This window comes from Cricetulus griseus, unplaced genomic scaffold, assembly GCF_003668045.3.
Source record: "Cricetulus griseus strain 17A/GY unplaced genomic scaffold, alternate assembly CriGri-PICRH-1.0 unplaced_scaffold_36, whole genome shotgun sequence".
NCBI lineage: Eukaryota > Metazoa > Chordata > Mammalia > Rodentia > Cricetidae > Cricetulus > Cricetulus griseus.
Genome location: NW_023277097.1, coordinates 30,172 through 53,644, shown reverse-complemented (window position 1 = coordinate 53,644; position 23,473 = coordinate 30,172). Strand labels below are relative to the sequence as shown.

The 23,473-nt window shown below is 45.4% G+C and overlaps 1 protein-coding gene across 1 annotated transcript; it reads left to right on the top strand.

Annotated features, from left to right (window-relative positions):
- The first annotated feature begins 14,617 nt into the window (after positions 1-14,617).
- On the top strand, positions 14,618-21,766 carry LOC100757768 (leukocyte immunoglobulin-like receptor subfamily B member 3). Its single transcript, XM_027434408.2, is given in 14 exon segments — positions 14,618-14,651; positions 14,814-14,849; positions 15,027-15,311; positions 15,447-15,752; positions 16,676-16,960; positions 17,079-17,384; positions 17,613-17,909; positions 18,150-18,461; positions 18,798-18,839; positions 19,710-19,826; positions 20,085-20,160; positions 20,239-20,276; positions 20,531-20,583; positions 21,368-21,766. Coding segments are annotated over 14 exon segments (2,586 nt in total).
- The last annotated feature ends 1,707 nt before the right edge of the window (positions 21,767-23,473 follow it).

Below are 23,473 nucleotides of genomic sequence, written 5' to 3'. Positions count from 1 at the left end.
AGAGCCTTGGGGCAGCCAGACTGAGGCCCACCATGCAGCTGAGAAGCAATCAGAATAGAAATAAATATATCTTTCAGGGTTCCAGAGTCTGGGAAATCAATCTTATGATCCAACTTTCTGTAAGGTTTCCAGTTCTTACACTGAGGAACTGGTATAAGGAGAATGTCCAGGGAGCAATTGTGATTTGTTACAGAGGAAGGTGTGAGTGCTGTGATGAGATCCTTCATCAGGAAATGAATTTACATCCTTCCACCTACTGTGGGCATTTGCTGATGAAACAACTCTTTTCTGGGTCTATAATGTGAGGATTATGCTACCCAGTATATCAGCCTGGGTCCTCATTTCTGTACATTTTTCTTCCCCTCTCTCTGATGTGTCATTTTCCATTTTCATATATTACCACATTCTCTATAGTGGAGCCTCTATCTGTTGTCTGGAAACAAAGAAGATGAATGAAAACCAAAATGTTGACTAAAGTCAGAACCAAGAATTTAGTCCATCTGTCTATAATTCTCCAAAGCAATTTCTGTGTACATTTAATTTTTCAGTCTACAAGTATTATTCATGGAGTTTCTCTTAAAATATAAAGTCAATCTTACCACATGGTGGATAAGGACTATCTGTCCAGGGAGGGTAGATAGAACTTTAATTTTTTTCTCAATACAGAATCCTTCTGTGGGTGGCACATTCTGACCACTCTATATAACCCCATCAAACACACCTTCACAACAGCAACGTGACATCACAGATGTGAGGGAGGGAGTGTTGCAGGAAATTGCAGTGTTTTTCCATTTCTTTCTCTGCTGTCTAATTTTCACATGTGCAAAAGAACTTGGCATGCTGATCAATTGTAGTGGCCTGGCATGCCTCAGTCCCAAACCACAGAGGCCCTGAGGTCTGGCCTGAGTGGGGGAAGGTGTGAAGGGACCAGCTCCCCATTTCGGCAGCCATAACAGCCTAGTGCGTGCTTACCTGACCTTGCCTTGGTCACTAGGAGGTCAGATGCCTGCCTCATGGCAAGGAACCAATCAGAAATTAGCTGGTAGTGCTATGCTTTAAGGCTCTGGGTTTGCTTTATGGATAAGTGCACAGCAATGATGTGCAGAGCATAGCAACCACCCTGGGAGGGCCTATGGGCCATAACAACCAGTTGGCCAATCAACACAGGGCAAGCCCTCCAAGCCTGGAGGCACACCAATCCTAAGCCTGTGAGTACCCCAGACACTCCCCTTACACTGCCCTATAAGATCTCTATGCAGATTGAGCATAGAAAGACGACTTGAGCCATCTCTCTAGCCATCCGCCATGGCTAGTGGATGAAAGGCCCGAGCTAACATGGGGTTAGCTCATTAAACAACTACAATAAAGCCTCATGCAGTTTGCATCAAGTTTCTGCCTCCACATGGTGATTGGGGTGACCAAGGTCCTGGGCTGAGAAACTGGGAGCCTGAGCTTCCAGGGGTCTTTCAGGATGACTTGGAAATTCCTAGCAACCCATGGCAACAAAGACCAGACACAGCATCTTGTCATCTTCAGAGAGCTCTCAGTTCCCTCCTGCAAACCGGAGTCTCCCTTTGCCCCATCATCTTCCTCAACTGCTCTCTAACTGTTCTTTGGTGATAGCAGAGACTATCTTCCTGAACCTCTTCCTAGGCTCTATCAGCAGATACCTCAAAACAGTCTCTACTCATGTAGACCCAGCTCTCCACCCTGATCCAGGCCTATTCAAATGCTTAGTTCTGTAGATGCAAAACTAGGGGACATTCTCCACTGAGGCTGTGCCTTTCAACAGCAAATCAGCTAGCATCTGCAATATAATGTAGCCTAGCACTCGCTGATACTGGAACCCGAGGTCTAGACCATGAGGATTTCTCTAATAGCATAATTTTTGGATCCCAACAATCAATAATCCTAGAATCACCTTGTTAGGATGACTTAGCATATAATGATTCAAAATTTATGCAATTTATGCATAGACCATCATATTATCTTAAAACAATTCTTATTCATTTTATTCTATCTCACTTTTTTGTCTATACTGGAAATGTACCTTTACTTCTGTTTATGCATTAGCTAACTGTTTAAGTACAAAGCTAAAGACTGTCTCCTTCTTCAGGATTTAATGAAAAATTTCTGCCTTCTCACCATTCCCTAAGATGCTAATTACGGTGTTATGGTCCATGAACTTATTGTGACACTGGAGGTCCTCTGTTCTTAATTTCCTATGAGAGTCCTTGTTGAATGACTGTGGGACATGAATAAAGGCTGACTCTTTATCAAAAATTATCTCCATTACGTATGTTTTTCATTATAACCTTGTTTTTTTTTTTCCGAGACAGGGTTTCTCTGTGGCTTTGGAGGCTGTCCTGGAACTAGCTCTTGTAGACCAGGCTGGACTCGAACTCACAGAGATCCGCCTGCCTCTGCCTCCCAAGTGCTGGGATTAAAGGTGTGTGCCACCAATGCCTGGCGTAACCTTGTTTTCTACCATCAGTACCACATGGTTTTTAATGTTGAAAGGGATTTACATGACTGATAAATTCTATTTTTAAGGAGGTGTTCTTTTCATTTTATAATAGGTTCTCATGGCTAACAACAGGATATAGTCTGAAGAATTACATTACATAACAGTAAGAGAATTTTCTCCCCTGAGCTTAGTCCTGAGAGTTTTCAGACAGGATGTGGAGTGTCATATCAGGAACTGTGATCCCTGATGAAAAATAGAAGGAACAGGGGGAAAACCACATTGGGATGGTTTGAAGAAGAGAGGGAATTAAGAGAGTCTTCCTGACAGGACAAGATTTCCTGAGCAAATTGGGAGCAAATTGTGGAGGGGAGAGGGAGGAGGAGGAGAAGGGGAGGATAGTAGGCGGAGGAGAACAGGAGAGATCAGGAAAAGTGAGTTGGGGGGGTAAAATAGAGTAGAGCAAGAAAAGAGATACATTCATAGAGGGAGCCATTACAGGTCTAAAGAGAAATCTGGCACTAGGGAAATGTCTAGGGATCCACAAGGATGACCCCCACAAGAATCTAAGCAATAGTGGAGAAGCTACCTTAAATGCCCTTGCTCTATAATGAGACTGATGACTACTTTAAATGCTATACTAGAGCCTTTATCCAGTAGTGGATGGAAGCAGAACTCTATTTAAACTAACATAATTGTTATCTATTGGGCAGTACAGCTTAGGAAGAAAACTTCTTCATAATAATCCACAGGTAAAAATGCCCAGTAGAAAGGCATATTTCCATGAGATAAACACATCAGAGACAGTGGGAATCTCCCCCACACTAATTCACACCATGTCAGGTACCACAGAAAGATGATAGCAGCAAACATGTAAAGGCATAGCAGATGAAAAAGACTTCCTGGAGTCTGTGGTCTCAGAGCCTCGTATCGATCTCCAAAATCATCCATCAGAGACTTGTCTCCTGGTTGGCTGGCACCTTGAACTTCAATTGCTACCAGCTGATCCTCTAACAAGACTAATGGCCATGGCTGCGTTCAAGGCATCAGGGTGCCATTATTTAAAGAAAGGTTTTCCTCATCTGATGCCAGAAGCTCCAGGACATCACTGTGTTCTTTTTAAACTTGTGGTTCCTCCTCTATTGTCCATAAACATTTAGATAAGGATCACAAGGCCTGTAGGGAATAGTCACCTTGATGGCCTGGTATATAAATCCTGGGAAGTCAGGCTCCAGGACAGCTTCTGTTTCCTTTCTCTGGTCAGGATGAAAGTGTCTTGTCACTGTTGTGAGATACAGTGGAGGGTCACATTCATTCTTGAGGTCACAGCAAAGCTGGATGGGCTTGATGTGTTGTGTTTACTGTGGTGGACTCCTAAGAAGAAAGGAGATCCTGTGTTAATTGGGCACTCACCCTATACATTGGAAACCAGGATTGGGCTCTCATAGTGGACACTCCTTATAGACAACCACTTCTCTGAAGGCAAATCCTGGGAGTGGGAACCATGGTTGTTCTGTCACCTGTCCCCACCAGATCAAGGGAATCAGTGAGTACCGAAATGCTAGCAGTCATCTGATAGTCACAGAGGGAGCTGCCTAAAGTTTGCCATTCAGTGATTTGAATGGGCCTTCAGAATTGCAGTTCCAGTAGGGTCTATCTATATCACATACCTGGGCTTCCATCTTTACAGAGACAGTAATCATGGGATCCTGTTGTCCTCTCACAAAGAATGTCACTCCAGTCCCCTAGGGACTAACTGAGCTTGCCTGAGTCCTGAGGATGGGTTGGGGAGGGTCCCTAACCTTCCCTTTACTGAAGGAACTGGAGGCATCACTAGGATCCTATCATAATGATTGTGCACCATAGATACAGACCAGGAGTGGATCCTTGTCAACAGTTAGAAAAGAGAAACCCGGAAGAGCTAAAATTCCAATAATTCATCAATACAGGGGTCCTGTAGTATAGACTAATCCTAGAATACAGTGCTCCTATGAGAGGTTTTCCCCCAGCAATGTCCCTGGCTTTTGTGAACTGATCTCATGAAATGAAACTGTTTAATTACCCTGTGACCAGGCAGCTTGTAGCAGTTCTCTTCAGCAGAACACAACCTGCATAGATAGTTAACAAGCTCAGCCTTTTAACAGGGAAACAACAGGGTTGCAAGAATCCTGCTGTGTTCCCTGTGAATCTGTCCATGGTACTGGGCTCTCAGGAAAGCCCCTGCCCACTCATTGGTACCAAATTCACTGGGAGCACCCACAGTTGTAGGAAATCAGGGGTTCAGCATGTTGCCAAGGTAACAAGTTCCAATTCAGGGTGCACCCGTGACAGCTCAGAATTCATGGAGAATGAAGAAAAGGTGTCTGGGAGGAAAGGGAAGATGATCCAACAAAATGGTGGATCTGAGGACAAACCATGACAGACTCTTCATCAGGAACCCATATCAAGTCCAACACAAAGCTCTGTTAACATGTGCTCAGCCTCATATTATTTAAAAAATCAATCCAATTAAATACACCTTGGAGCTGGAAGTCCTCAGTAGCTTTCCAGTATCTTATCAGGTTAATCTACTTGATAAAATATTTCCATGAAAATTGTATGAAGAGAAACTGGAGTGATATAAAGTTAGTTTCATCAATAGTAATATAAAATTCACCATTTCATTCTGAACTGACAATCTCCTAGATGGATACTGTTGACAACTTACTCCACTGGACTGTAGTTCCTCCCCAGTGTCTTCATCATGAGTATTCTTGAAATCCAATGGTACATTATACTCTCTAATTGTCAAGTCTAAGAATTTCATTCAAAATTCTTCACTGGTTGTCATTGTCCATTTACATACACTACCCTCTAGAGATTGTTTTCAAGTAGGAGAAACTAGAAATAGCCAAATATGTTACAGAAATCTTCCTTCATGAAATATTACCTTCACATGGCACACCAATGACATAAAGATATTCTAAGTGTTTCACTGTGAGACCCTGGATCAGGACAACTCAACTGTTTCAGGAAAGATGCTCAGCCCTCACTGACCCTCATGGTGATATACATGTGTGTGTAGAGACTTTTCCTTACACTCAAGGAATAAAACCAACTTGGCTCCTGCCTCCCAAATTACAATAAAATCCCAAAGACAGTGAGACTACAATCATGGCTCAGGCACGACAGCTAATGCTTAAGCATCTCGGCTGTTGTGATGCTTTGACTGTGGGACTTGAAATATATACATTGTATGGAATTAATTTATATCACAATGGTCTTATATAATTGCAGAGAAAAGCACTGTATAATTGCTAAATTTACATCATTTTAGTAATGTACTAATGTCACTTTATATCTTCTGTTTTCTTGGGTCCCTAGCAAAGTTATTTGTCTTGGTTTCCAAAGGGAACTCAAGGCCCACTATTGGGAGGATGGCTTGCTTTCTGACAGCCAGCTATAACCTAGGATGCTAATGTTGATGATACAACTTAAAACCAGTGTGATGTGACATGCTGCTGTGACTTCTCAAACTATTTCTTGTTGCCCAATAAAGCTGTGAAATTTTTGCTAAATATGTTTGTTATTTTACACTCTCCTATCAAGCATGATACCTTCAGAGACAAATTGCAATGAGGCACCAATTTTGAAAGTCAAAATTTGAAAATTGCCAAAAGAATCTAGAAACCACTTATGTTGGGTCATCTTGGCTAATGATTTGTCTGTGTCTAAAATCAAATGAAGAAAAAATGAGATGGGCCCATGTATTAGGAATATGCTTAAGAAGAGTTTTTAAAAACAATTTGTTTCATACTATGTATATTGGTGTATTACCTCAATGAATGTAGAGGTAATACAGAAACCCTGGTATCTGCAGAGGTCAGACGTGGGCATCTGATCTACTGGAATTGTTGTTATGGATGATACATAAAATGGGTATCAGAAACAAAACACTATCCTATGGAAGAGCAGCCAAAGCTCTTAAACTTTGAGGCAATTCTTTAGCCCTTGATATGGTTTTTACACTGTGAGGATATGCTGTAGTGTCAAAGAAAACCTCACATGGATGTTGTATAAAAGGGTGGTTCTGTGGATGTCAATGAGGAGGCCTCCACACTCTTGGGGGGGACAGGAAGTGGATTAGTATTTTTCCCTGGTGTAAGAAGGGACTTTGAGAGCCCATCCCACGTGAAGGGATGCACTCTCGGCCTGGACACATGGGGGAGGCCCAGGATGATGTGGTGGTCTTTGGGGAGCACCCGTCCAGGGCCCTGCCCTGCCTGGGGAGTGGAGGGTGGATGTGGTGGGTATAGGTGGGAGGTAAGAGAGGCAGGAGTAGTGGGGAGGGGAGAGAGAGGGAGAAGGGATTGACATGTGAAGCAACCTTGTTCCTAATTTGAATTTGAACCAACAAAAAATTACAAAAAAGGGGTGGTTCTGAGGAAGCCTAAGATAGTGTTTCCGTGTTTCCATCATAGAAGTACCTTCTCCTCAGAGAGCAGTGACACCTGTAGCTCATGAAGACAAAGTAAAGGACACTCAGTGTCCTTCCTGTGTCACCAACCTTGTCCTTAGGAGAGAAAGGGTCCTGTTCTCAGGAGTCACCATCACAGTCCAGCCCTGGATGATGCTGTCTCCTTCTACAACTCTACAGTAATCTATGCCTGTCAGCCATGTGCACACTATTGGTGACCTGGGTGGGACCATGACCCTCCAGTGTGGGTCACAGTATAGTCTTGTAAGCTTCATTCTGTCCAAGAAAGGAGAACACATCATGAGTGTTCTCACACCCTGAACTAACACCAACAACATAAACACCGAATGTCCCGAGATGTTCCATTTCCTGCAAGAATAAAACCTCAGGTGTGGTCAATGTCCAGTAACACTCTGCAGCTGCTGGTCAAAGGTGAGATGTACCAACCCTGAAGCAATTATTTCAGGTCCTATAGGTCTTTGCAAGAGCTGTGTACTGAGAGAACCACAGATGGAAAGTTACTCATTGAGCTGAGCTTTTGCTTTATCAGAGTGTGAGGTAAGTGAAGACCTGTATCAGAGGATGGGAGAGGGCTGGTGGAGGATAAGAAAGAACCCACTGCCCATCTTCACAGGAGGGTTGCCTGAAAGGAATTCATCAATACTGGCCTAGAAATGATCTGTCCTAGAACTTCTGAGAAACGGACAGGCCGGTGATTACGAAGGTTTGGTCTGGACTGAAGTTTAGACTGGGTTCTAGTGTGAGGTCTCTGTGGGCTCTGTAAGCAGCTGTTTGGGGAGGCAGTAACATGGCATTGTGCACACAGCTCTCTCTTTCTCTATCCCCAGTGAACTGTTAACATTCTGTCACAGAAGATGAGCCCAGATGGTCTTGTCAGAAGTCGGTGCATGACACGGGTACTGCTAGGGTATTCCAGAAGGATAAGATCATAGTGAGTGTTGGAGGCCTGGAGAGAGAAGACTTGAACATCAGAGTGATGAGAGTGGACAAGGGATAAAAGACACAGACACACAAGTACTCAGAAGCCAACATGAGATTCCACTAAGAAAAATGTTGGACTCAATTTGAACTCCCTCATTTCTCACACAGCTCTCTATAAAGACTTCTCAGTCAGTACAGCCAGGCCTGATGGTTTCCTTAGAACAGAACAGAGCCCCGCTCATTTCCTCATGTAGCTTGGTGGAAAATGCCTCTCATCTAGGGATACACTAAAAATCCTGAACTGTATATTATCAGGAAACAAACACATCTTAGTGTGTGGATGGAGTGATAGACCTGACCAGCATGACCTTAGTGCAGAATTCAAGGTTAGGTTATATATGTCACCCTTCAAACTTATGTATTTATGTGTGCATGTGTGGTACATTGTGGGTGTGTAGGCTTCAGACATAAAGGAATACATGACGGGAAATGAGTTTCCTCAAGTGGAAAAATATTAATCACAAGTTATTAATCAAGATCTGAACTTACTTCAAAAAAAAGAGAGAGAAAATCACTCACTCATTCCCAGAAACAACAAAACACTAGATACAGGGTGGCTGTATCAGGAGTCACACAGACAAAGAGCAGCACTCAAGTTTCAGCCAGGTGGTTTCTGCCCAATATTGAGGTGGATTCAAGACAGAGACTCCCCTTCATTCCACTATGAACTGTTTGTGAAAAGCAAAAGGAGCTGTCCTCACCTGGGCAAATACTAATGGATACATGGTGTTAAAGAACTCACACAGCAGGGCTTGAAAGATGGCTCAGCATTGGCTGTTCTTGCAGATGTCCTGAGTTCAATTACCACTACCACATAGTGGCTCACACCATCTGTAAGGAGATCTGGTGCCTTCTTCTTGCCTGCAGGTAGAACAATGTTTACACAATAAATAAATAAACTTAAAGAAAAATAGAACTAACACAACAGAGTCCATCTGGCTTTGTGGTCAGCTATTTTGGTGCATGTAGAGTGCCATGGGCAGAGGCCATGGGGCAAGGTTGGAGAAGAATCATGACCCTACATCCTGGATGGTTCTTACCCACCAGCAAATGTGTCTCTGTTGGAAATCTACATCTAATCCAACCATGTCAGAGAGCAATGATGAGATGCCCTGTGTTACTATCAGTCATCTGGGGCAAGTTCATCACATGGAACTCTTCCAACCATATGAAGTGTTGGTGTCCTGTTTTGCACTGTTCCATGGAAAAAATTAGGGTCACTCCAGAGTGAATTTTGGCTTTAAACCAGCAAACCAAACCAGCCTGTGGTGAACTGACTGACTTTTGCTTCACCACAGTCATTTTATTGTTATACAATTTACACTTTATCAAGGCAATTTCACATATCAAATCCTCAAAGAATCTCCCCAAAGAAGACAAATCCCAAAGCAATTCTCAGTCATAGGACCACTCAGGTTTCTGAGTTCTCCTACAACCAAGGTTGCATAAGTTTGAACAATGCAGGGAGAATTCAGACAAGATATACGGACTTCAAATAGAGGGTATTCAACACAAAAGGTATCAATCACAAAAGGCAGCTCAAAGCCCAGGTGCAAACACTCCTGAATAAAGCCAGCTGCAATGCTCTTCAGTAACTTCCTCAAGACAACCAGGTTGGGGCAGCACCTGTTCTCACTGACAGTGATGCCTGTGGGAGGTTGGTGTGAATGAGCTCAGGACACTCAGAGCAGCCCTGACTGGTGCAAATGGAATGCCTATCACTGATTCTCAGGAAAAACAGCTGCTCATGAAATCAATAGGAAAGAGACTCTATAGCCAAGTGACACACTGGTCATGACAATTCACAAAGGTACAAAACACACAGGAGTTGGGATAGGAATATCACCTTTGAAATGGATATGAAATACTTGGGACATATCCACAGTGTGGGGGCTCTATAGTAAATATATTCTCATTATTTCTTTGAAAATAATTACATATTTGATCATGTCCTCCACATACTCTAGGTGACATTTTCTCTCCTTTTATGAGATAAGGCCTGATAGACACCAGGATAACTCCAAACTCATTGCTCAATAAGAATTTCCTTAAACTTCCAATACTCTTACAAGATGACAATTATTCATATTGACATTGATACAGAAGAGAATTTAAGGAGGACTTGTTGGACCAGCAACAAAAGTGGGAAATACTCAGGGACCTCTATTTCATTCTCCTGTGACAATCAGGACATGTGTGTGACCTTGTCACAGCCTTTGAAGTGATGCTAAGTTAGAGAATTTCCCCCATGTGACAGCATTCTAGCCTGGGAACATTTCAGAAGAGAAGGTTGAAAGTTGTTGAACCCAGAGGTAGTAGAGGATGACAATAAACACTTCTCAGGACAGTCGCACATCTGAGCTCACCGTGTTTGTAATGACATCTACATTCCCCATGTGAGCCCAAAGCGGAGCAGACCCAGTGTGAGGATGGGAGATGGGCACAGTGTCCCACCCATAGATGAAGAGCAATTGGCATCTTATACATATTGGGAGAGGGAGAGTCAGTTTTCTATTTTTATTAATTTTTTATTTAATTAAGAAACTCTTATTTTACATGCCAGTCCAATTCTCTCTCACTCCCAAATTCCACCTCCCATCCACTCCTGAGGGAGGGCCTCTCAAGAGAGATCATCAAAGTCTGTCACATCGTTTGTGGCAAGACTAAGGTCCTCCGAACTCTGTCTTGTCTGAGAGGGTAACCCTCCATAGGGAATGGACTACAAAAATCTAATTTATGCACTAGGAATAAATACTGGTTTTACTGCCAGCCAGCTGCCCTATAGTTGCCCAAACACCCCAAACTCACACTCACGTGCAGGGGACCCCAAATCTAAGAAATAGTAGAGAGTCAGTTTTCTTTAACAGTGTGGCCCCCGGTCCTATGCCCAAATGGGAGGAAGAGAATAGAAAGTGGAATATAAGAAGGGGCAGTGGATTTTCAACAACCAGCAGAACAAAGAAGGAATGAAAAAGAAAATCAGATCAGTGAGGAGGGAACCAGTAAGGGGGGGGGGTGGAAGGTGAACCATCAAAACATAATACATACTAACATGACTATTCAAACAATTAAAAAACATTCATTTCCACTTTTTGTTTAGAAAGAATCACTTTACATTTCATCCCCCACCCCACTTCCTTTCCCTCTCATCCTCCCATGCCACTTACCAACCCTCCAACCCAACCCTACCCACTCCCCAAGGATAGTGAGGCATTCTATGGCGGATCAGCAAAGTCTGTTCCATCATTTGCGGGAAGACCTAGACCCTCCTCCATGTATCTGGCCAAAATAGTATCCGTCCTCAGGGAATGGGCTCCCAAAGTCCATTTGTGCATTAGGGATAAATAATGGTTCCACTGTTAGAGGACCCAAAGCCTTCCCAGGCCTCCTGACTGGCACCCACGTTCAGAGGGCTTGGTTCAGTCCAAAGCTGGTTCCCCAGCTTTACTACTGGGGTCCATGTTCTCTCACTGGATCAGGACAGATGGTTCTGTAGGTTTCTCCTGCAGAGTCTTGACTGATTTGCTCATTCCTGCTCCCACTCTACAACAGGATATCAGGAGTATGGCTCACTGCTTAGCTGTGGGTGTCTGCTTCTGCTTCCATCAGCTACTGGATGAAGGCTCTTCAGGGGGCCTAGTTGTGGTGGCCACACTTTAATCCAAACACTGGGGATGCAGAGAGTTCCAGCCCAACCAGCTCTGCTTAACCAGCTCCAAGAGAGCCAGGACACCACTGAGAGAACCTGTTACAAATCAGCAACAATAATAATTAAACCAATATGCATAAGGAAAGGATAGCAGATGAAATAAATGTAAGGTAAGATCAGAAATTGAACATTGCAGGAGGAAGTGGGTGTGTCTCCAGGGAGGAGTAGGTGCTTAGAATCCTGGAGGCCCTGCCTGGCTCAAAAATAAGGGGAAATAAGCTATTTTTACTGAACTCTATTTCTCTTCAACTAGGGTATGCAGCAGACACAAAGATGGAGATATTTGGCAAGTTCCTGAAGGGCCAAAACATCACCCTCGATGTCCAGCCCAGTGACTCCATGGGCAATGTCAAGACCAGGACCCAAGAGAAGGAAGGCATCTCACCTGACCAGCAGTGGCTGGAATTTGCTTACAACAGACTGAGGATGGCTAAATCCTAACCAACAATAAAGGCCAGAAAGATTCCCACCCTGAACCTGGTGCTGCACCTGTGTGGTAGCATCATAGAGTCATCCCTTTGTCAGTCTCTCCAGAAGGACAAGTATGACAAGGCCATGCTCTGCTGCCCACATGTGATGCCCACACCTGCACCTCTGTGGTCAACTTCCTTAAGAAGAAGGGTGGCCACACCCACAACCTGCACCCCAATAAAATCAAATAACACTGAAAATTTTCTTGACCCAGGACCCTTAGGACCCATGCAACATTTTTTGGCCTGAGCAGAAGGAATAAGGAAAGTGATGATGCCAAGACTGAGCTAGTGACATGGATCAGTGTATAAGCACTGCTTCCAATCATGAGCCCTGACACTGATCCATGTCATGGGAGGAGAAAACTACCTTCTGACCTTGTCCTCAGACCTCCACTCGTGTGCTATGACATGTGAACATAAACACACATAAAGGAAAATGTAATTTATGACTATGACATAAGTGTACTTTAAATAAATACCTGCAAATTAATAAATAAGTATAATTTAAAGTTCTAATAGAAAGTACACACATCAAAAAGAAACAAATAGCCAGGAAAACTAGTGTACATGTGGTTTGCTTTTTTAAAGATGTATTTATTTTTATGTATAATGTTTTACCTGGATGTTTGCCTCCACACCAGAAGAGGGTAGCAGATTTTACTACGGATGGTTGTCAGGAACCATGTGGTTGCTGAGAATTGAAATCAGGACCTCTGGAAAAGCTGCCAGTGCTCTTAACTTCTGAGCCATCTCTCCAGTCCCTAGTGCACACTTGTAAGCCAGCACTTGAGATTGTATGGATGTAGATTACACATTTTGTTCCATGGAGATGAACACCATGAGACCCTTTACAGAAACCTTTCAACACTTTGGATACGAGGAAGCATTTCCCATTAAGGATGTGAATAGGAACCGGGCTGTGGTGGCACACACATTTCATTCCAGGACTCCAGAGGAAGAGGCAGATGGATCTGTGTGAGTTCCAGACCAGCCTGGTCTACAGAACAAGTTCCCGAACAGCCTCCAAAGCAATAGAGAAAAACCCTGTTTCAAAAAAACTAAAAAAAAAAAAATGGATCTAGAAGAAACCATTCTGAGCGAGGTAACCCAATCGCAAAATGACAAACATGGTATTTACTCACTCATATGCAGATTTTAGACATAGAGTAAGGATTGCCAGCCTACAATCCACACTGCCAAAGAGGCTAATAAACAAGGAGGTCCCTAAGAGAGACAAACATGGTCCCCTGGAGAAGGGGAGAGGTTCAAGATCTGCTGAGCAAATGGGGAGCACGGGAAGAGTGGGGAGGGAGCTAGGAGAATGAGAAGGGGAGAAGAGGGAGGCTGAGGACATGAGGGAGCAGAAAGGTTGAGTCAGGGGAAGAATAGAAGATAACAAGAATGGAGATATCATAATAGAGGGAGACATTTTAGGTTTACAGAGAAATCAGGCACTAGGGAAATGTCTGGAGATCTACAAAGATGACACCAGCTAACTATCTCAGCAAAGGAGGAGAGGCTCCCTTAAATGCCCTCCCCTGAGTATGAGATTGATGACTGACTTATATGGCATCCTATAGCCTTCATCCAGCAGCTGGTGGAAGTAGAAGCAGACACCCACAGCTAATCACCGAACTGAATTGGAATCCAGATGCAGAGAAGGACCAGTGAAGAGCAAAGGGTTCCAGACCAGGCTGGTGAAACCCACAGAAACAGCTGACCTGAACATCCGGGAACACTTGCTCCCCAGTCTGATAGCTGGAATATCAGCATGGGACTGATCTAGACCCCAGGAACATGGGTTTCTGTGAGGAAACCTCAGAAATCTATGGGACCTCCTGTAGAAGCCCAGTATTTCTCCCCAGCATAGGTGTGGACTTTGGGAGCCCATTCCACATAGAGGAATACTCCCTGAGCCAAGACACACGGGGGTGGGCCTAGGCCCTATCCCAAAGGATACAATAGACACTGATGACACCCTATGGAAGGCCTCACCATCCAGGGGGAGCAGAAAAGATATGTGACAGATAAGGTTTTATTTGGGGGGGTTTAGGGGAGGACGGGTGGGAGAAGGGAACTGGGATAGTCGTGTAAAACAATCCTGTTTCTAATTCAAATAAAAAATAGTTGGAAAAAACACAAAAAAAATATGTGAAAAGGAATAAAGCAAGACCACATGAAAATCTGTATTTCTTGCGTGTAATATACACTCACGTCTGCTACCACCTGGTCCTGACAAAGATGAGGACAGATGAGACAGACACTGTTGGGATCTTGGAAATGACATCCATTAAATATTGATGGAGTCTACTGCCTGACCTAGACACAAACGAAGGGAATTCAGAGCCTGGTGTGTGAGGAGGGCAGTTCCCCTTCCTGTGGGGCTGCTGAAGCACAACCATGTCATGGGGAGGGCCCTGCCTCCAGAGGCCACACCCTATGTCTCCAGCCCCTTCAGACAGACTCTGTTGCTCTGCCCATGAGCACAGTTGCAGCCTCCAGGAGGAGACGCCATGACCGTCTCCTTCACAGCCCTGCTCTGTCTGGGTGAGATGTGGAGATGGGGAGGGATGCTGTGCTCTGGGATTGATGCTGCCCCACAGCCCAGCATGGGTCAGTTAGGAAACCCCAGGGTCTCGGGAGGTTCTGCAGAGGGGAGGACCTTCTCAAGATTCAGGGACAAACCTCTCACAGGGAACTCTCTTCCAGGGCTGACTCTGGGCCATGGGACACCAGTGCTGGCAGGTGAGTGAGTGTCTGCAGATGTCCTGACATCACTTCTCATCATTCCTGGAGCCATGCTGGGCAGTGAGGATGGAAAACAACACCTGAGTGCTGTCCCTGGTGATGGCTTAAGGTTGGGATCAGGGGCTGCAATCTGAGGATGGCTGTACTGGGTCCTAACTGATCTTTTTCTTGCAGAAACACTCCCTAAACCTATCCTCAGAGTACAGCCAGACTCTGTGGTTTCTGTAAATACTACAGTGACTTTCTTGTGTGAGGGGAGCACAGAAGCCCAAGAATACCATCTGTATAAAAATGGACACCAATATATAATGCACAGAGACATTACACCAAATCCTGAAAACAAGGTTGAATTCTCAATCTCAAAAATAGTCCCTCAGGAAGCAGGGCAATATACCTGTCAATATTGGACCCATTATGGATGCTCAGAGCACAGTGTCGCCCTGGAGCTGGTGGTGACAGGTGAGAGGACTCAGAGAGACCACAGCCTCAGGTTTATCTGTCAAGAAGTGTTCTGTACACAGGAATGACTCTCCACACAGTCCAGGAGTGTAAGGGGCCTTTGAGGACATTTAACTGATTCTTCTTCTCTCCTAGGGGCCTACAGTAAACCCAGTCTCTCAGCGCAGCCCAATCCTGTGGTGACTGAAAGAGGGAAAGTCACCCTCCAGTGTGTCTCAAAGCAGCAATATTCTGAGTTCATTCTGATTAAGGAAGGACCACAGAAACAATCCTGGAAACAGAACTCAAAGTATAACTACTCTACTTGGCAGTATGAGGCCAGGCTCCCTGTGGGCCCTGTGACCTCCAGTCAAAGGTGGACATTCAGATGCTACAGCTTTCATAGTAACAGCCCACTGGTGTGGTCAGAACCTAGTGAACCCCTGGAGCTCCTGTTCTCAGGTAAGGAGCCAAAAGATTTAGATAGGATGATACAGATATGACAGAGGTGCTGAGGGGGACTTTGGTGTGTGGAGTGTAAGGAGCCAGGGCTGCTTAGCCCATTGACACAGATCATGGGAGACAGAGGGACACAAGATACAGAATCCAAGGAAGATAGTGACAGAATGGTCTGGGAGGTCCAGCACAGAGAGAAATCTTCATGGTGCCCTCTGTTTCTCTGAATCATCTTACATAGCATCCACAAGAACTTGGGAAACTGCACAGAAGAGAGAGGAAGGGTTGTAGGAGCCATACAACACTTCAGTGGAACCATGAGGGCTCACAGAGACTAAAGCAACAACCAAGGCCCATGCATGAGTCTTCACTAAGCCTTCTGCACACATGCTGTTCTGATTTACACAGGTTCTTTTTATTTTTGTTTTTAGAGGTTCACTGAATAGCCCTGCCTGTCCTGAACGTCACTGTGTAGAACAGACTGGCCTTGAACTCACAAATATCTATCTGCATTTGTCTCCTGAGTTCTAGGAATAAAGACATGCACAACTACTGCCAGGTTAACTTGAGATTTTTGTTAGACTCATAACAAAAGGAGTGTGGAACTCTCTGACTCTTTTGCCTGCCCAGGATATCTTTTTCCTCCTACTGGGTTGCCTTCTCCAGCCTTAACAGGAGGGTGTTTGCTTAGTCTGACTGCGTATTGTTATGTCATGTTCCATTAATGTCACTGGGAACCCTGCTCTGTTCTGAAGGGAAACAGAGGAGCCGTCGATGGGGGTAGGGGGAAGGGAAAGTGAGGGCGCTGCTGGCAGAGTCTATTGTTTGACAGGAGAATCAATTAAATAGAAAAAGTGCCTTCCACAAGTGTGACTTTCTCTGTGCTATTTTCAGACAGACCCACCTCCTTCTCTCCTATTTCCTTGCAGGGACCCTCCACAAACCCACCATCAAGGCTGAGCCAGGCCCTGTAGTCCCATCAGGAAGCCCCATGAACATCTCCTGTCAGGGGACCCTGGATGCAGAAATGTGTTTTCTGCATAGAGAGGGAAGCCAACAAACCTGGGGTACACAGACCCCAAAGGAGCCTGGGAACGAGTCCATGTTCTCCATTTCTTCTGTGACAGAGGACAGTGGGGGGCAATATCGCTGTTACTGTTACAGCTCAGCTGGCTGGTCAGAGCCCAGTGACACCCTGGAACTGGTGGTGACAGGTGAGGAGACAGAGTCTCAGCCTCAGGCTCTGCTCTCAGGAGTATTCCCTCCCAAAGTCTAGCCTGGAGAACTTGCTGCTATGAGAGCCCATGTAACAGACTGCTTATTCTGTCCTAGGAATCTACGATAGTGCACCCCACCTGACAGCCCAGCCCAGCCCTGTGGTGACCACCGGACAGAGCATGACTCTCCTGTGTGTCTCGTGGGGAGTATATCATGAATTCATCCTCTTCAAGGAAGATCAGAAGTTCTCCAGCTCCCTGACCTCACAGTATATAAACAGTACTATGCAGTACCAAGCCTCATTCTCTATAGATCATGTAACAGCAGACCACACAGGGACATTCCGATGCTATGGTTACTACAAGCAAACCCCACAGCTGTGGTCAGTACCCAGTGAGCCCCTGGAAATACACATCTCAGGTCAGTCAGCACCCTTACTGTCCAATTATTTTTAACACCCTAAGCCCTTTTCCATGGAACTGTCCCACTGGGTAGTTGAAGGTAAAGAGTGAAAAAGAAAGATCCTGGTTGCTGAACCAGAGCCCCACTCCTGGGGAGAGGCAGTGACATGTGCAGGGCATGATGGGAAGGAATAGGTGTTTGGTGAAAACCATCTCCTCAGTCACTAGGCTGTCACCTTCCCTCTAGGTCTGTCCAAGAAGCCCTCTCTGCTGACTCACCAAGGCCATATCCTGGACCCTGGAGAGAGCCTCACCCTGCAGTGTTGCTCTGACATCAACTATGACAGATTTGCTCTGTACAAGGTGGGGGAAGACATCTTCACCAAGCGGTATGGCCAGAGGACCCAGGCTGGCCTCTCCTTGGCAAACTTCATACTGAGAAATGTGAGCAGCTCTACTGCAGGACAGTACAGATGCTATGGTGCACACAACCTCTCCTCTGAGTGGTCAGCCTCCAGTGATCCTCTGGACATCATGATCACAGGTGAGGACTATATAGATTCAGTCTGGTTCCTAACCTCTGCATAAACTCTCATGAGGGACCTAAGAACTGATAGCTGGGATGAGGGACAGGACTCTTATTCAGGAACTGATGCAGAGATCGGGGAACATTTTAGGGTTCAGGAAGCGAAAATGAACAGAGTCACTGGTGCTCAGAGCAGACCTTGTGGAATCTCAGCTCAGAGCATTGAAGGCAGCCTCTCATTATCTCTGCTCTCTTTAGGACAGCTTCCAGACCGTCCTTCCCTCTCAGTGAAGCCAAATTCCATAGTACAGGCTGGCGACAACGTGACCCTGCTGTGTCAGTCAACATACACGACATACACTTTCATTCTGTCCAAGGAGGGAGCAGCACACCAGCCCCAGCGAATAAAATCAAAGTCACAAGATGGGGAGTTCCAGGCAGAAATCTCCATGACTGCTGTGACCTCTGCCCTCTCAGGCACCTACAGGTGCTATGGGTCTCTAGACTCATCTCCCTACCTGTTGTCACATGCCAGTGCCCCTGTGGAGCTCTCTGTCTCAGGTGAGGTGACCCTAAACATTCAGGGTGACTTGCAATCCAAACCATGAAGAGCCCTTGACTTGGGTGGGATTAAAGGGACAACAAGAAGGGTGAGTCAGATGGCTCTTTCCCTGACAGAGAAGTGGATGACAGCAGGGTCCCTTAAGTAGTGGCCACTCCATCCTCTATTGCAATCTAGGTTTGGGACAGACAGCATGATGGTCTTGGGGAGGTTACGGGGCTGATGTAAGACAGACAACAGAGGCAGGTTCCTGAGTTAGCATCTAACCACACACACACACACACACACACACACACACACACACACACACACACACACTCTTGTTCTGTTTCCCAGGACCCATTGTATCTCCAGCCCACCACCCTCAAGTCCCTTGCCAACAGGTGGTAGATATCAGGTACCTCAGTGGAAGGAGAAGGGTCCATCCCCAGGCTGCCTCGCCTGAGACCACCAAATCCTCATTTCTCTGTCACTTAGCTTGTGAGTATGGGAGGCAAAGAGAGACCCCAACAGAAACTCCAGAAGCCAGGACTTAGAGTTTCATATTCAGAAGATAGTGTCCAGAGAGACACTTTGTCTCAGTCTGGAGGATGGGCAGGTGAAGGAGGTGGAGAGCAGGGATCCCAAATACTCACCTTTAAGGTCCTGAGAACACACCTCTCACCTGCATTGAGTCAGGCACCAGAAGGCTTTGTAACCATCCTGTTGGATGTGGTACCCAGATGGGCAATAGCTAGCTATGGGCTGGATACAGCTGCTTCTGGAGATGCTGACTTGGACAAGTCCTTCCTATTCTGGGCTGGCTGCTGGTTCTCTGAGTATAAAGTGAGAGGCCTGGCCCACATGTGTAAATTTCTTTCAGTTCTGGCCTTGAATGGCGCCTCTACTAACAGAGGAGGCCTGCAGAACCTGAGTCTGCAGTGGGTCTGTCCCACCATGGTTGTGACATGGGCAAGGCTGGGACACAGGACCATGGCAGGGCATTCCTGCTCCTTCCCTCCAGCTCATGAGACTCAGCTCAGGTGGAGAGAAAAGAGATGGAAGTCAGAGTCCCTGGGTTCAACTCCCAGCTCTGCCACTTCTAGTCAGGTGATCTGAGGAGGGTGAACTGTGGGGATAGAAGAAGAGACGATTGCTTGTTGCATGATTGTGAGGATGGGAGATGATGAGGGCAATGGTCCACCATGGCTCTGTCACACAGTAGGTGCTCAGATAAGCATCAACAGTCCCTACTCATGATGTCACTTGTACCTCAGGCCTGGAAATGTACCTGAAGGCTCTGATCGGAGTCTCTGTGGCCTTCCTCCTGTTACTCTCCATCCTCAGCTTTCTCCTTCTCCGACGAATGTGTCAGGGAAAGTTCAGGAAGGATGGTGAGTGCATTGTGGGTGACCTAGGTCTCAGGTGGTTATGGGTTCCTCAAACTGGGACTTGGAAGTCTAGAAACACTGGCAGATCTCAGATCAGAGAGCACGTGATCTCAGAACCTGTGCGATGTCAGGGGTTCTGTGAGCTTTCCATGTCCTGGGACATTTGCCCACTCATCCCTGTTTTGAAATCCCTTCCTTCCTTCCCTGCACACGCATTTGGGAGTGCCTCATCACTAGCTTAGACTCTTCTCTCTCTTACAGCCCAGAAAGAGACAAAACTGCAACTTCCTGCAGGAACTTTGGAGCCAATAACCAGAAACAGAGGTCGCCAGAAGAGGTAACTCATGGCCAGGGACATAGATCCCCACCTTCCAGACACAACACAATGCTAACCGACACCCCCTTGCCTTTCCAGATCCAACCCAACTGCTGCCACCCAGGAAGAAATCCTATGTGAGATAAAGAGGGTCTTGGAGGGTTAGCTTTGGGGGGAGTTCTCATCATTGCAGGGGTGGTGAAGAGGTTCTGAGGTCCTTGCTATTTGGGATTGATCTTCACACTATGAACACAGGGTATCACCACACTCCCTGGTCCTCTCTCGCCACTTGGACAAGGCAGTAAACTAGAGGTCTGAGACATCTCTAGACTCTGATCAGGAGACATTCTGTTTTCTTTGTTTATTTGTTTGTTTTTTTCTGCTATGACAGATGCTTCAGTGGAGGACATGAAACCTGAGGATGGTGTCAAGCTGGACAGTTCGGTGAGGTCCCTGTCCCTGTTTGCAGTGCTAAGAACTTAGGGCCCAGTTTAGTCCAGGCTGCCTTCTTTTCCTCCCTCGCTTGGCCCTCAACATCATCCATAGCTGACGACTCCCTTCTGCAACTACCTGGCTCCTGTGTGCTATGGCCTCACTCTGACCTGGGTTTCCTGGTATCATGTGTGTTATCGCTGCCGTCTGCCTTCTGACTCCTTGGCATCTGTGCTGTTGTCATCTGAGGGGGCAGCCTTGATGAAGAAGCCCAAAGAAACAGCTAAGGGACCAGCAACTGCAGGCAGGAATCAGAGGAACTTGGGCAGACACATGTGTTTTAGGGCTGTATTTAATTTGTGTGGTAGGGGGGAGTTTTTTGCCTTCGCTTTGTCTCTGCCCCACGTGCCTGCATGATGCTCCCAGAGGCCAGAAGAGAGTGTCAGATTCCCTGGAACTTGAGTTACAGAAGAATGCAGGTCACCATGTGGGTTCTGGGAACCAAACCTGGGTCCTCTGCAATAGCAGTCAGTGCTCTTAACCACAGAGCCATCTCTTCACACCCAAGAAATGTATTTTTAGAAAGATGGACTCTGTGGGTACAGCCAAGACAGCAAGAAAGGTTTAGAGTGTCAGGATAAGAGACCAGAACTGTAGGAGAGAAGTCCCAGAAGTTCCCATCAGGGATGCTATCACATAAACAGGTCACTCTGGCCATGCTGTGGAAAATTGGCCAGAGGAAAGTCACAGGGGAACAGGGTGACATTATCTGTACCTCACTACTTGCCTGCTTCAGAGACCACCTGAGGAAGACCCCCAGAAACAGACATATGTCCAGGTGAAAGACTCCAGACTCAGGAGGGCAGAAGCTGTCCTACCTTCTGTCATGTCAAGAGAAGTCCCAGAAACAAACAGATGAGCAAGCAAACGGGGGCAGAGAGTTAAACACTTATGTTGGTCCTTCAGCATCCTGTAAGTCAACCATGTACCTTCCTCTCCTTCTCTCCCCCTCCAGGCTGCTGAATCCAAAGAGTCCCAAGATGTGGTCTATGCCCAGCTGTGGAGCAGGTCACCCAGACGGGGGACAGCTGCACCTCCTCGCTCCCAGGCAGGAGAAGCCCCAGAGGAGCCCAGTGTATATGCTGCTCTGACAGTGACAGGACCAGTTCCTGTTCCCATTAAGGAGAAGCAATGACCCTCTGCCTGCCAGGAGGCCTAGAGACCTCCAAGGGATTCTGTGAACTTTTGGGAACCTGGCTGCATTGTAACTAACATCATACATTTTGGAAATAAAGCAGATTTCTCTATAGTCAAGTGAAATGAGAAATGACACAGAAGGGAAGGCTTCACACTGAGTGCTAATTTAATGTCATTCTCATCAAATCATGAGGTGAGAAAAGTTTCATTCCTGGTTGCACAGATGCAGGATCCCAACCCATGGGAGGCTGAGGCAGGAGAATTACCATTGTTTTGTGACCATCTTGGGATACCTAGTGAATTTCATGTCATCCTGGGCTATGGAGTGAGATTTGTTATGAACAACATCAACCACTAAAGTCCAGGCTGTAGGTTCACATCTGACATCCTAGGACCTTGGAGCATGGACAGGTGGATCAAGAAGTCAAGGTCATCTTCACCCTCATAGCATAGGGGTAAAAGGCCAGACTGGAACACATGGGACACTGTTTTAAAATTAATAAATAGGCCAGGCATGGTGTCTTCAAGCTCAGCACTTAAGAGGTATAGAAAGACAGATCCCTTAGGAGAACTCTTCTAATGATGAGTTTCAGGAAAACCATGGCTACACAGAGAAACCTTGGCTGGATGCATAAATAAATGAAATAGGGCCAGTGAGATGGCTTAGTCACTAATGGTACTTGTCACCAAGCTGATACACTAAGTTGTATCTATCAGTAGCAATAGGGTAAGGAGAAAACTAACTCCCACAACTTGTTGTCTGACCACCTATGTCTTTGGTGTCCTCACTACACCCAAGAATAAAGAAAAAATTAAAAGTAAACTAATAATTAGAAATGGAAGATGTGTATGGTGGTGTGGGCCTGTAATCCCATCAGGCTGGCCTCACACTTGCTGTCCTTCTGTCTTGGTTCCAAGCATTTGCAACCATGTATTCACTTTATTTTCTTAAAGTTGGGTTGTGATTTATTAATGTTTCTGTGTGATTTTATAATATATATTTATAATTTTATAATATATATAAGATTTTATAATATATAAATATATATATATACATAAAACCATGGAGGCCAGAATAGACACTGATGCTGAAGTTATAGGAGTTTGTGAGCTACATTCTAGAAAATGAACTCAGTTACTTAGCAAGAGCAGTGCCTGCCCTTAACCACAGAGTCACCTCTTCTGCCTCCTACATTCATTCAAAATGTAATCACAGAAGAACAAGTTCAAGATTAACAATTTCATACCAACATATTAGGATCTGTACATAAAATGGACAGATCTGTTGATGTCAATGAAAGTGAATTTATTGCTTAATAAATACAGAATATGGGATGGGTGCCTGTGGTTGGTTTGTAAAACAAATGAAAAACTTGTTAGTCAATGAAAAAAATTAAATACAAAATCTGAGTGAATTCCCTCACGTTGAACACACAGTCACTAGAAGAGATCCCCTTTGGAAATTCTCTTCCTGGAAGCTGGTGATTTTATCAAATATTAGTGCGTTTGAAGTAAAGTCATTGTGAACCTAGAGAAAGAGGAAATATTATGCAATATATTTTATTAAACCAGAAAATAATTATTAACAAAAACTTGCAAAGGAAACCTTATTAAGAAAACCTAGGAAGAAAGTGCGTTCACATCAGTCTAGATGTTTAAAAAATTGGTGAACCAACAACCAGGGAGCCTGCATGGGACTGATCTA